Source organism: Scyliorhinus canicula, chromosome 2 (assembly GCF_902713615.1).
Source record: "Scyliorhinus canicula chromosome 2, sScyCan1.1, whole genome shotgun sequence".
Taxonomy (NCBI): domain Eukaryota; kingdom Metazoa; phylum Chordata; class Chondrichthyes; order Carcharhiniformes; family Scyliorhinidae; genus Scyliorhinus; species Scyliorhinus canicula.
In genome coordinates, this window is record NC_052147.1 from 15,383,843 (window position 1) to 15,396,344 (window position 12,502).

At 44.3% G+C, this 12,502-nt stretch overlaps 1 protein-coding gene across 3 annotated transcripts in view; it reads right to left on the minus strand.

The window, feature by feature from the left end:
• Positions 1–549: 549 nt before the first annotated feature.
• Positions 550–12,502, minus strand: part of aldh6a1 (aldehyde dehydrogenase 6 family, member A1) — a 45,469-nt gene continuing 33,516 nt past the window's right edge. For all 3 annotated transcript variants that reach the window (XM_038774089.1, XM_038774081.1, XM_038774096.1), the window contains exons 10-12: positions 11,351–11,530; positions 5,149–5,247; positions 550–4,136 (exon numbers count right to left, since the gene is read on the minus strand). In XM_038774089.1, the coding sequence (XP_038630017.1) occupies positions 4,032–4,136; positions 5,149–5,247; positions 11,351–11,530 (384 nt within the window). In that variant the 3' untranslated portion in view covers positions 550–4,031. The remainder of the gene's footprint in view (positions 4,137–5,148; positions 5,248–11,350; positions 11,531–12,502) is intronic.

Sequence of the window (12,502 nt, forward strand, 5' to 3'; positions counted from 1 at the left end):
AAATGCTGGCCATGCCAAGTTACTGATGCATACTCTCAATGGTGAAAGAGGAATCATTGATCCCAAGTACAGATCGTTAGGTAAAAGAGAACTCCTATGTTTAAAACTAAACTAATCTTTAAAATGTTTCCTTTGCAAGAAAAATTGTTGCTTGGCCTTTAGGAAGGAACTAGACTGTATGCTGTAAACTGTAAATGTGACCAATTTGTATTCACTTAATGGTAAAACAGCTCTTAAACACAAGAGTCAGGAGAAGATCCTATTACCAACAAGCACCTACAATGACTGCATGACCAAGGTTGAAAACTTGCAAGGTAAAAAAGTGGGCATTTTCTCTCAAAGCACAAGATGTCAACCATCTGCAGTTTTTAATCTTTTATTCATAAACTTGTTATTTGCAGCAAAACATGTTCATCCCCTCTGATTTGATCATTTTGGCAGCATTTTGTTTTTTAAATGAGACTGCATGCACATATATTCCACTTTCCCTGAACTTGCTGTTATTTGCTGGTTCCTGACCAGTAAGGAAAGTGTCACAAGCTAAATTACTGAGTAGCAATCTTGAACTTTATTGTTTTAAAGAACTTGTGAAAGTTTATTTAAAATTTACACAAGATATCACATCTCACTCAACATTACTCCAGATTATAAGTAGCATTGTTTTTTATTTAATGTTTCATCTAAAAAAGCACATTTTCTCCTCTCGCTGAAGACATTAACTCTTGATGGGACATTGGGATTCCAAAGACCATACCAGAGTAGCCATTCTTCTTGTGTATTAATGGAGACAAGGGAAGGGAAGGAAAACACAACCTATCCCATCCAGTTCCCTCCCACCATTGACTTGCACTTACTTTTCAGGAGGGAATTCCGAGAGGAAGACAGCAAGTGTTTTCCCAGTTGTTTTTCTTTTCCTACCTCAGGCGTATTCAAGGCATTCTCTGAGCTAGTTGCAGCCTTTGCTGAGATTAGCTAACTCTTTGGGATCTTTTGGTTTGCACAGCTCCATCACCTTTACCAACCAAATTGTCAAAGGAACTTCAAGAGGAATTTTAGGCACCATTGTGATTTTAAATTCCAACAATCCATGGGATCCAGAAATCCCGATTTTTATTATGTTCCTTTCTGAAAACCCCTAGGTGTTTTGATATCCATAAAATCACAAAACATTTATAAAAAGTTTAATTTTTCAAATTGCAGCAAGAGTTTAACATGATTAGTCAGTTACATCATGCTCAAACAAACAGGAACATTGCTTCATGTATAACCAAGTGATTTTTCCCCACCTTGAAGGGGGAAAAGTTCAAACAGTTTGTTCAGTGTTATATACTGCACACTTCAAGACAGATTTAACTGGATAGCTTATTTTCCATATTAATTCACAACTTTCAATAATCACGTTGAGTGCTCTCAGATAGCAGTGTCAGTTTTAATCTTCTAGGGCTTCCCTAAATTCTAGAATGGTCCACATACTGGAAGATAGTGGCATAAACCCACTTTTCAAAAAACGAGGAAGATATAATAGGAAACTAATGGCCAGTTAGCCTGACATCTGTAGCTGGAATCTATCATAGGCACATGGTAACAGGGTACTTAAATCATAATATAATTGGGCAGTCAACATTTATGAATGGGAAATCATCTGTTGGAGTTTACAGTTATAACTAACAGGTTAGATTAAGAGGAAAAATTGGTGGCTATGATGTATTTCAATGTTTAAAAAGAATGTACTAAGGTGCGATATGAGGTTATTACATAAAATTAGGGCTCAGGAGACTGGGATTGATTAGTACTGAGGATTGATTAACCAACAGTAGGAAAAAACTGGTTTGATGATGGGGTACTGCAAAGATAAATGCTTGGATCATAGCTATTTACAAACTATATCAATGACTTAGATGTAGCAACATATCCAAGTTTGCTGACGATTCAAGATTCAGCGGGAGCATAGAGAAGGGATATAGACAAGTTAAATGAGTAGGGAAGAACGTGGTAGGTGGAACATAATATGGAGAAATGAGAAAGCTTTGGAAGGTAAATTAAAAAAGCACATTTTTTAAGTTGGAAAGACTGGGAAATGTTTACATTCATAGGCAACTGGTATTCTTGCACAGAATCGTAGAAAGTTAACATGCAAGTACAACAAGCAATTAGGAAGTTAAATAGTATTAGCTTTTATTACAAAGGGATTGGCGTACAAGAATAAGATAAGTCTTATTTCAATTATACACAGTTTTGGTGAGACAACATCTGGAGTACTGTGTATGGTTTTGGTCTCCAATACTCGAGGGAGGCTACATTTTTCCCCAGAGGCACTGCAAAAGTTCACTCGGTTGGTTATAGGAATCAGAGGATTGTCCTATGAGGAGGGATTGAACAGACTAGACTTAAGAGTTTAGAAGAATGAAAAATTATCTCTGTGAAACAAATAATTGTTAAGGGAGTAGATACTGAGAATGTTCTCATGGCTGGGGAGTCTAGAACCAGGAGGCCACAATCTCAAAATAAACAATTAGCCACCAGACTGAGATGAGGAGAATTTATTTCCCCTCACTCAAAAAGGCTGTGTTTGGAACATACTACCACATGGGTATGGTGGATAGTCAGTTGTCAAGTTTTGTTTTAAAAGTAGAGTTTTGGATACCAAAGGATCCAGGGATAGTGTGAGGTGGAAGTGAGGTAGATCAGCCATGATCTGACTGAATGGCAGAGAAGGCCAAATGGTCTCAACCTAGTAATTGATCATTTAGATTAAAGTGATATCCATCTAAAGAAAACACTTGTGCATAATATTGTCACCGTCATCTTATTCAACAACAACTGGTTTGCTGTCAGTTTTGTTTTTGAGGGCCATGACATTCAGAGAGTGAGCTGTGACATTCAGAGTTTGCCATGCCTGTCTGAAACAGATTAGTAGGGATGCAAAGAAAAACCAACATTAAAAATTCCATTGTTACATTAGTGCTTTTTACTAAATCACAGTTTCTAATCTGGGACCTTCCTAAGAGCATTTCACTGGATGAGTAATGGTGTCACTGCTGCAGCTCATATCAGACTTCACATTGACAAAGCACACATTAGTCCAAGGCACCTGATTAAGGATTAATTTAGAACATAGAATAGTACAGCACAGAACAGGCCCTTCGGCCCTCGATGTTGTGCCGAGCCATAATCACCCTACTCAAACCCACGCATCCACCCTATACCCGTAACCCAACAACCCCCTTAACCTTACTTTTTAGGACAATACGGGCAATTTATTACTGAAAATGAATGTGGAGATAAAAAACTTCAGACTCCTAAACCCAATCACATTTAATCATCACTTAATCACAGGGCTAAAAATTGCCCAGTTACAATTTCTTACCCAATAAAAGGTAACTGTGCATGGAATCCTGAAATTAAGTATGAAACAGCTCAGAAATATATTTGAAATGAAATGAAAATCGCTTATTGTCACGAGTAGGCTTCGATGAAGTTACTGTGAAAAGCCTCTAGTCGCCACATTCAGGGCGTCCGTCCTTGGAGTTAAAATAGTTGTTTAAAACAACCCAACAGGTAGTTTTGGGATGCACACTTGCAAGTCAGCTAGCTTTTTGTTACATCCTCACCACGCTAGATATAATTGCCAAATTACTCCCCAGTGTATGTGAATCATATTGAAGAAAAAAATACACTGGGCATGCAGTTCAAATTGAGGGGGGAAAAGTTGAACTTTTTGTTTAAAATCAGTGTTTATATCTAGATGTGTGGTACGTGATCAGAATTTGGGAGCTTCTCCAGCAGATTAGAAAATATTTAAAGTAGGAACAGCATTCTGCACTTTGACAGTCAAAATCAAACAAATGATTTCCATAATTTTCTTTTCATTCCCTCTTGCCAATCCCCTGGTGTAGATGCCTCTCCCAGGAAACATACGTATGTGTTGCTCTAACCTACCCACTCCTGCCCAAATACTCATAAGTTAGATCCAAGACATTAGTACTGAGGGCTATGTTGAACGTGCAGCTTGCCATTTCAGTGAAGTGAACTTAACGTCCCATCGTTGGCATGACAACAGATGGGCCGGTTAAGGTTGAATCTTCTTCCTTCCACTGGGATGTGACTGTCTTTACTTGAGTGTAGAACTGAATACCCTGGGACAAAATTGAAAAACAGAAGTTAAAGATTACATGCATCATGATTCTTGGGTTTCAGAGTTGGGCTCAAGAATTATTTCAGGAGACAAACTGTTGAAATCTAAGAATGACCTTAGACACCTACATTTTCAATCAAATTGTTGATCCAATTCCAGGGTTGCCAGCCCTCTGGGTTTCTCCAGAGTCTCAAGGACACAACTCACCAGAAAAATCAGAGGGCGGATAAGTTTTTATAAAAAAGTTTTCTTTGAACACTCCTATCCATTATAAAAGTTACCACACACAAGAATAAAGGCTGTTGACAGACTGAAGAACAATCCAATCAGGTGCTCAGGAGTCCATTCACTTTCCATTGGGGTTTAAATGAAAAATGAAAATCGCTTATTGTCACGAGTAGGCTTCAATGAAGTTACTGTGAAAAGCCCCTAGTCGCCACATTCCGGCGCCTGTCCGGGGAGGCTGGTACCGGAATCGAACCGTGCTGCTGGTCTGCTTTAAAAGCCAGCGATTTAGCCGAGTGAGCTAAACCAGCCCTTAAAGAGGGTGTTCCACCATGATGGACATGAGATAGGGCGGTTAGAGACAGGGGACCATTGGAGGAAACCTCCAGGAATATGTCCAACCAGAGTTGGCAACCCTACTTCACTAGCATTTAAGTATATCTGAAATACTGGGGCAAGTGGGACTCAATGTAGCTGTAACTTTTACACATCAAAAAAAATGCAAAGTTCTCCAACAATAATGGTTAGGTGTGAAATCTACTGGTGAGATGCCACTGTAAACTCCTGGTCCCTCACTGGAGTGGGCATGCTAGTAACATTTCTAAGGGCATTTCCCAGGTCTCAAGATTACATTTCCCAGGTCTCAAGATTAGAGACAGAACAGGGCTACAGAAGGCTGGGAGTTGGAAGATTCCACACCCTATTGCATCAAAGAAAAGCAGGTTAAACACCACATCCTGTGAACTTTATATTACTGCTGCCTAACCAGCTCTGGCTTAGAAACTAACCTGTTTGCCATAGAAGTTGGTATCACCCCTGAATGAGCCTCTTGATCCAGTAAATGAGAACATGGGCAATGGAACTGGGATAGGCACATTCACTCCAATCTGAAAAGGATTTAAAAAAGGCATGATTTACTAAACTGGACCAAGTACTAACAGATGCATCATATCAAAAAAACGGGTAGCAACCATATCTGACTGAGGACAATGCAAATTACTGTCCAAGACTCCAAACATGGCATGTTGCCACTTTAAACATGTCATTGTTGGAAAGTTGAGGGAATGGTTAGTTGGATAAAGGAGGAAATAGGAGAATTAAGAAAATAATAATAATAATTGTCACAAGTACATTAATACTGCAATGAAATTACTGTGAAAATCCCCTAGTCGCCACATTCCGGCACCTGTTCGAGTACACTGAGGGAGAATTCAGAATGTCCAATTCACCTAACAGCACGTCTTTGGGGACTTGTGGGAGGAAACCGGAGCGCCCGGAGGAAATCCACGCAGACACAGGGAGAACGTGCAGACTCCACATAGACAGTGACCCAAGCCTGTAATCGAACCTGGAGCCATGGCGCTGTGAAGCATCAAAGCTAACCACTGTGCTACCGTGCCGCCCAAAAACAAAGGCAGCTGGCCTTTACATTTCTAGATGCAGGCCTAATTTCAGGTTAGCCTGTCCTTTCTGCTTGGGAAGAGAAGATAAATTAAACTCATTTCACTTATGTGATGGACATTTAACATAACTGCACAAGACAGTGATTTTGGAGATTACACATTTCATTATAAAAGTCAACTAAAACAGTACTGATTAAATGGGAGTACAGCAGCTTACACTATAGAACCAGAGGAGCATTAGACCGTAAACCATAATTTAAAGAGCCTGGAGCAGACAATTAATCTTTGTTTAATATTTTCTTGCCTATAGAAAAACAAAGTTCTGAAATGCTATTATAATAACTTGACCAGCTTAAGTGTAACATGTTGACCATTAATTGCTCTAGTTTCCTTTCAAATGCAAGACAAGCATGCAGGCTGGGCATCACAAGCAGCTCAATAGAAACTAACTCAAACAGCACAGGCAATAGTCCAGAAGCATGTCATTATGATAGCACCACTTGCGCGGACACTTAATGAAGCGTGGGAAGGGGGGACTTTGCCCCCGACGATGTCGCGGGCGCTGATCTCGTTAATTTTAAAGCGGGACAAGGACCCCTAGCAGTGTGGTTCATACAGGCCCATATCTCTCCTCAACGTAGATGCCAAGGTGCTGGCAAAAATCCTGGCCACCAGGATAGAGGACTGTGTGCCAGGGGTTGTACACAAGGATCAGCCAGGTTTTGTGAAGGGAAGGCAGCTGAACACGAATGTGCGGAGATTGTTGAATGTCATCATGATGCCGGCGATTGAGGGGGCGGCAGAGATAGTGGTGGCGCTGGATGCGGAGAAGGCCTTCGATAGAGTGGAGTGGGGGTACTTATGGGAGGCGTTGGTGAGTTTGGATTTGGTGAAGGGTTTATTAGATGGGTGAGGCTGCAATATGAGGCCCCGATGGCGTGCGTGGCCACGAATGGGAGGAGGTCACAGTACTTCCGGCTTTACCGAAAGACCAGGCAGGGTTGCCCCCTGTCCCCCTTGTTGTTTGCACTGGCAATCGAGCCGCTGGCGATGGCGTTGAGGGATTCAGAGAGGTGGAGAGGTTTGGTGCGAGGTGGGGAGGAACAGAGGGTGTCGTTGTATGCCGATGACCTGTTACTGTATGTGGCGGACCCGGTGGGAGGGATGCCGGGGGTGATGGAGCTGCTAGCTGAGTTTGGGACCTTTTCAGGTTATAAACTAAATTTAGGCAAGAGTGAGGTGTTTGTGGTGCACCCTGGAGACCAGGAGGAAGGAATTGGTAGGCTCCCGCTTAGGCAGGCAGGGGAGAGCTTTAGGTACCTGGGGGTGCAGGTGGCCAGGGACTGTGGGACTCTTCACAAACATAATTTCACCAGACTTGTAGATCAGATGGAGGAGGAGTTCAAGAGGTGGGACATGTTGCCATTGTCGTTGGCGGAGAGGGTGCAGTCCGTCAAAATGACGGTGCTACCGAGGTTCTTCTTCCTCTTTCAGTGCCTGCCCATCTTTATCCCCAGGGCCTTCTTTAGGAGAGTGGCTAGCAGTATCTTGAGCTTTGTGTGGGCACATGGGACTCCGAGAGTGAAGAGGGTGTTCCTGGAGTGAGGGAGGGATAGAGGCGGGCTGGCGCTGCCCAACCTTTTGGGGTACTATTGGGCGGCCAATGTGTCAATGGTGCGTAAATGGGTGATGGAGGGGGGAGGGGCGACGTGGAAAAGAATGGAGATGGCGTCATGTAGAGGTACGAGCCTGGGTGCCATGGTAACGGCGCCATTGCCGCTCTCCCTTAAGAGGTTTACCACGAGCCCGGCGGCGGCGACCCTAAGAATCTGGGGACAGTGGAGACGGCATAGGGGGGAAACAGGGGGCTCGATGGAGGCTCCATTGGGTGGCAATCATCGGTTCATCCCAGGGAACAGGGATGGGGGATTTAGGGGGTGGCAAAGGGTGGGCATCAGTAAATTGAGGGACCTGTTTTGTTTGTTAGTTTATGTTTGTTTGCCTTTAATGTTATTGGTTCAGTTGGAGGTTGGACACCTTCTTTTCAGCTGAAAAGATTGTGACCACCTCGCACGCACTTTAGCTTGTCCGCAGAAACCTTTGAGAACTTCAGTTCCCAATCCAATGGTTTGATTGGAGATCTTTTCAGCTGTAAGGCTTGTGACCGCCTTACACGCACACTAAGTTTCTCCGCTGAAATCTTTGAGAACTTCAGTTGTCTCCTCTGGTGAACCGACACGGTTCACGACTTGTTCCCGGTTTCTTTTAGATGTTGGAGCATCCTGGCTCCTCCCTTGTTTTTTAGGTGCCCCTCTATTCGGCGAATAGAGGCTGCAAACCCACGGTAAACACATTCTTGCCCGTTCATTCCAGGTTACTCAGGCAGTGGAGAAACGGCACTGAGGACCCGCCCTGTCTGAGAACCCACTTTGGTCAGCCAAGCTCGGGTACGGCACAGCACGCCTTACCCGGGGATTCCATTCATATCTTACCCGTAGCGGCCCATACGCAACCCATTCGACCTTTTGTTTCAAATTTGTTTTCATTTTTCGTTAGGTAGCCCTTAGGCCGCCATCCCACATGCTATTTACATCCAGGAACATTCGGATGGTAAATTAGCAAAGCCTGCGAGACGGCTCGCAGGAGGAAAGTTGTTAGGTGTATTCTGTTCCTAAAATTCGCTTTTGAAAAAAAATAAATGAGGGGAGTCACAGGGTGTGACTTGGCCAGTCATTTTAATGGGTCAATTGGAATTAGAGGACAGATACACTAACAAGTACGGATATTAAACTGTGTATTGACAGATACTGTGCTTGATCCCATAGCTTTCGAAGGACGAAAGAGGGTTCACAGCAAGGATCGGCCATACAGGAGGAAGAGAAAGAGAACGAAGAGAAGACCATGATGGAAGCCTACCTATTACTGTTAAATGTTGTATTTGTATATGTGGAAGCAAGTCACGTTTCCCCCACAACCCCCGCCGTCAATGTTTCCCTCACACCAACTCCCCCGTGCTCAGCTCTGATCAGCGAAGTTCAGACCTGGTGCACAAAATTTATGACATGGTATTCAATGTCGTACGTGATTGAATCACTGCTAGTGATTGCAATCCTCGCGTAATTGTACAGACCCTCAGGTTGAGGAAATGGAGAAGGAGAGCCTCCCGTTCCTGCCCCTCAACCGTTTATGGAGTTCAATCCCCTATTTTTCGGTTTCATCAATCCCCCTTGCCCCTTGATGAATAAAGCACTATGTTAATAAAGGATACCCATGTATTATATTGTTCTGAACTCGACTGCCGAGTCAGGAAGTGATATGTAATGTGGTGTGAATGGATAAGGTTTTTAGATTGTAATAAAATGCTTAAAGTAAGATAAGGATAGTACTTGTGATAGGTAGAGGTTCCCGGTTTTGGTAATGCATGTCCCCTTTGACATAGCGCCAAGTAGAAATGTCAGATAAAAAAATTTTCTTCCCATAGTTAAAGACAGAGTAGACGCCCAGGAACTTGCTGAGGTCAGGGAACCCAAAGAGGGCACCCAAAAGCACTCGAAGCAACGTGCATAGGTGATCCTTCACAATTTTATTGTGAGGATCACAAGGAGGGAATGTAGCCACCTAAGATGGACACTGGGCTACAAAATGGAGAACTGCTAAGGCTGCAGGGAGAAAACAGTCTTAGCAAGGACAAGCAGTTTGCAGAAGGCTAATTAGCATTGTGCACGTACAGAAACCAGTTTGTGGCCAGGTGCAGAATCTCAGCCAAAGGTGTAAATGGCAACAACGATTTACATAGTAATGAGGTGATCCAGATCCAGGCCCACACAATAGAAACATTTAGGTATGAATGGATACTTTTGAGTAGACGCCCAGACGAAACGGCACCATAGTATCCATCACAAAGAACCATAGAGACCGCCCCACCCATCGAGAAGCGACCCTCAGATTGGGGGGTTTGGAAAATATCGATTGGGAGAAGGCCCAATCGATATACAGCAGGTAGAGACCGCCCCGAAGGGGCACGGACTTTGGGGGACCTATAAAAGTAGACCCCGCACATGGTTCAGTCTGTTGTTTTTGGCTCCGGCTCTCTGCTGTTTTCATCGCTTTGCTGATACATCGCATCCTGACTCCAGTTCCATCACCAGCCGTTGAGCCACCAGCCATCGAACTGTAAGTGTCACCACAACGATCGCTACGTGATCCAGACTTTGCTAGACCCTGACGATTTTAAGACCCTGAGAGTTGCAGACCAAGAACGGGACAAAGGCCTCGCTCCCTGACCTTGCCTGTTCCTGTCTAGATAAGTATTTTAGTCGTTTAGTTTAGAAGTAACTTAGTCTCTTTATCGTATGCATGTGTATTTATTATATTTGTTATAATAAATATCAATTGTTTGAACTTACTAATCGGTGTACAGATTTATTACTTTGAACCTGACCTTGATGTACTTGTGAGGTGTCTAAATACAGCACCTGGCGACTCCTGAGCAGAATTACATACACAGAGCCGTAGTAGTGTTAAGCACACGGCCTTTAAACGGAGGCGTGTTAATACACTCCAATAAAACACGTAACACTCCAGTAAAAACGGCAACATAAGGTAATGCAGGAGGTGGAGGAGTCGTCAGTGGAGGAGCTGAAGGCTAAATGGGAGGGGGATCTTGGGGAGCAGATAGAGGACGGGACTTGGGCAGATGCCTTGGAGAGCGTCAACTCTTCCTCCTCATGTGTGAGGCTTAGTCTCATCCAATTTAAGGTGCTGCACCTGGCCCACATGTCCGGGACTAGGATGAGTAGATTCTTTGGGGGTGAGGACAGGTGCACCAGATGTTCGGGGAGTCCAGCGCCCATATGTTCTGGGCATGCCCAGCACTGGAAGAATTCTGGAAGGGGGTGGCGGGGACGGTTTCGAGGGTGGTTGGATCCAGGGTCAAACCAGGGTGGGACTCACGATTTTTGGAGTTGCGGTAGAGCCGGGAGTGCAGGAGGCAAAAGAGGCCGGTGTCCTGGCCTTTGCGTCCCTAGTAGCCCGACGAAGGATCTTGCTGCAGTGGAAGGATGCGAGCCCCCCAAGTATGGAGACCTGGATCAGTGACATGGCGGGATTTATAAAATTGGAAAGGGTCAAATTTGCCCTGAGAGGATCAATACAAGGGTTCTATAAACGATGGCAGCCTTTTCTGGACTTCCTGGCTCAAAGATAGGTATCTTAGTCAATAGCAGCAGCAACCCGGGAGGGGGGGGGGGGTGTTCCTTATTGTAGGTTCTATTATGTAACTTGATATTGTGTTAATTTGCGTTGTTGTTAATATGCTGTGTTGTTCATGGAGGTGGGGCGAATGTTTATGATTGCTATTATTATTGTTATTTTATTATGGTCCGTTGTTGTATAAATTCAAAACTTTTCAATAAAATTTTTCTTTTTTAAATGATAGCACCACTTGCTCGGTCATTAAAATGCAAATCACACAGTTATCTACTAACAGGTGTACCCAGCTCAGTCAAATCATCGGCATGGAGACCAATTCAAATAAATCTGTGTTCACCCATTTTGGAAACACGTGGAGCTATGTTTGAAAACACACCTGTCCAACATCGACCTGGTGTGTGAATTTGCGTGCTGTGGCACCGTTGGTGGTAAAGATGGCAGTGCCGTTTCCATATGGATTTTGGTTGATGATATCAACAGCTTCATCCAGCGTCTCTGCTTCAAGGACAACTAGGACCGGTCCAAAGATCTCTTCAGTATAGCACTTCATTTGAGGCTATGGAGAAAGAAAAAGTCTCAATAAAGGTTTTGCAAAGATACACACTAAAGTTTTTGGCTTTATAAACAGTTACAGACATCATCAGAAAGAAAGCAAAAAAGGCAAAAATGTGCAAACATCCACGTACTTTCAATACTTCCATCGTAACATATTGCACAAGCCCGCTCCCCTCCCACCGGTACTACCCGCCATATTTTCCCTCCTACTCTACTCTCCCCCCCACCCCCCTGCTGACGCTCACTCTCCCGCATAGAAGTCAATAAATGGTTGCCACCTCCGGGTGAACCCCTGCACAGATCCCCTCAAGGCAAACTTAATTTTTTCCATCCCCAGGAAATTCGACATGTCCGCAAGCCACCACTCAGTCTTCGGGGGCTTTGAGTCCCTCCACGCCAATAATATTCATCGCCGGGCTATCAGGGAAGCAAAGGCCAACACATCGGCCTCTTTCTCCCCCTGGACGCCCGGGTCTTCCGAAACCCCATAACTTGCCACCCCTGGACTCATCACCACCCTTGTTTTTAGCACCTGGGACATGACCCCCGCAAATCCCTCCCAATACCCCCTCAGCTCAGGGCATGCCCAAAACATGTGAACATGGTTCGCTGGTCCTCCCGCGCACCTAGCGCATTTGTCCTCTATCCCGAAAAATTTGCTCATCCGAGCCACCATCATATGGGCCCGGTAAACGACCTTAAATTGGATCAGCCCGAGCCTAGCACATGTCGCGGTCGAATTTACCCTACTCCGGGCCTCTGCCCACAGCCCATCCTCCATTTCCCCGCCTAGCTCCTCCTCCCATTTAAGTTTCAGTTCCTCTGTCTGGGACCCTTCCTCCCTCATGAGCACCTTATATATACCCGAGACTCTGCCATAAGACCATAAGACATAGGAGCGGAAGTAAGGCCATTCGGCCTATCGAGTCCACTCCACCATTCAATCATGGTTGATTTCAACTCCATTTACCCG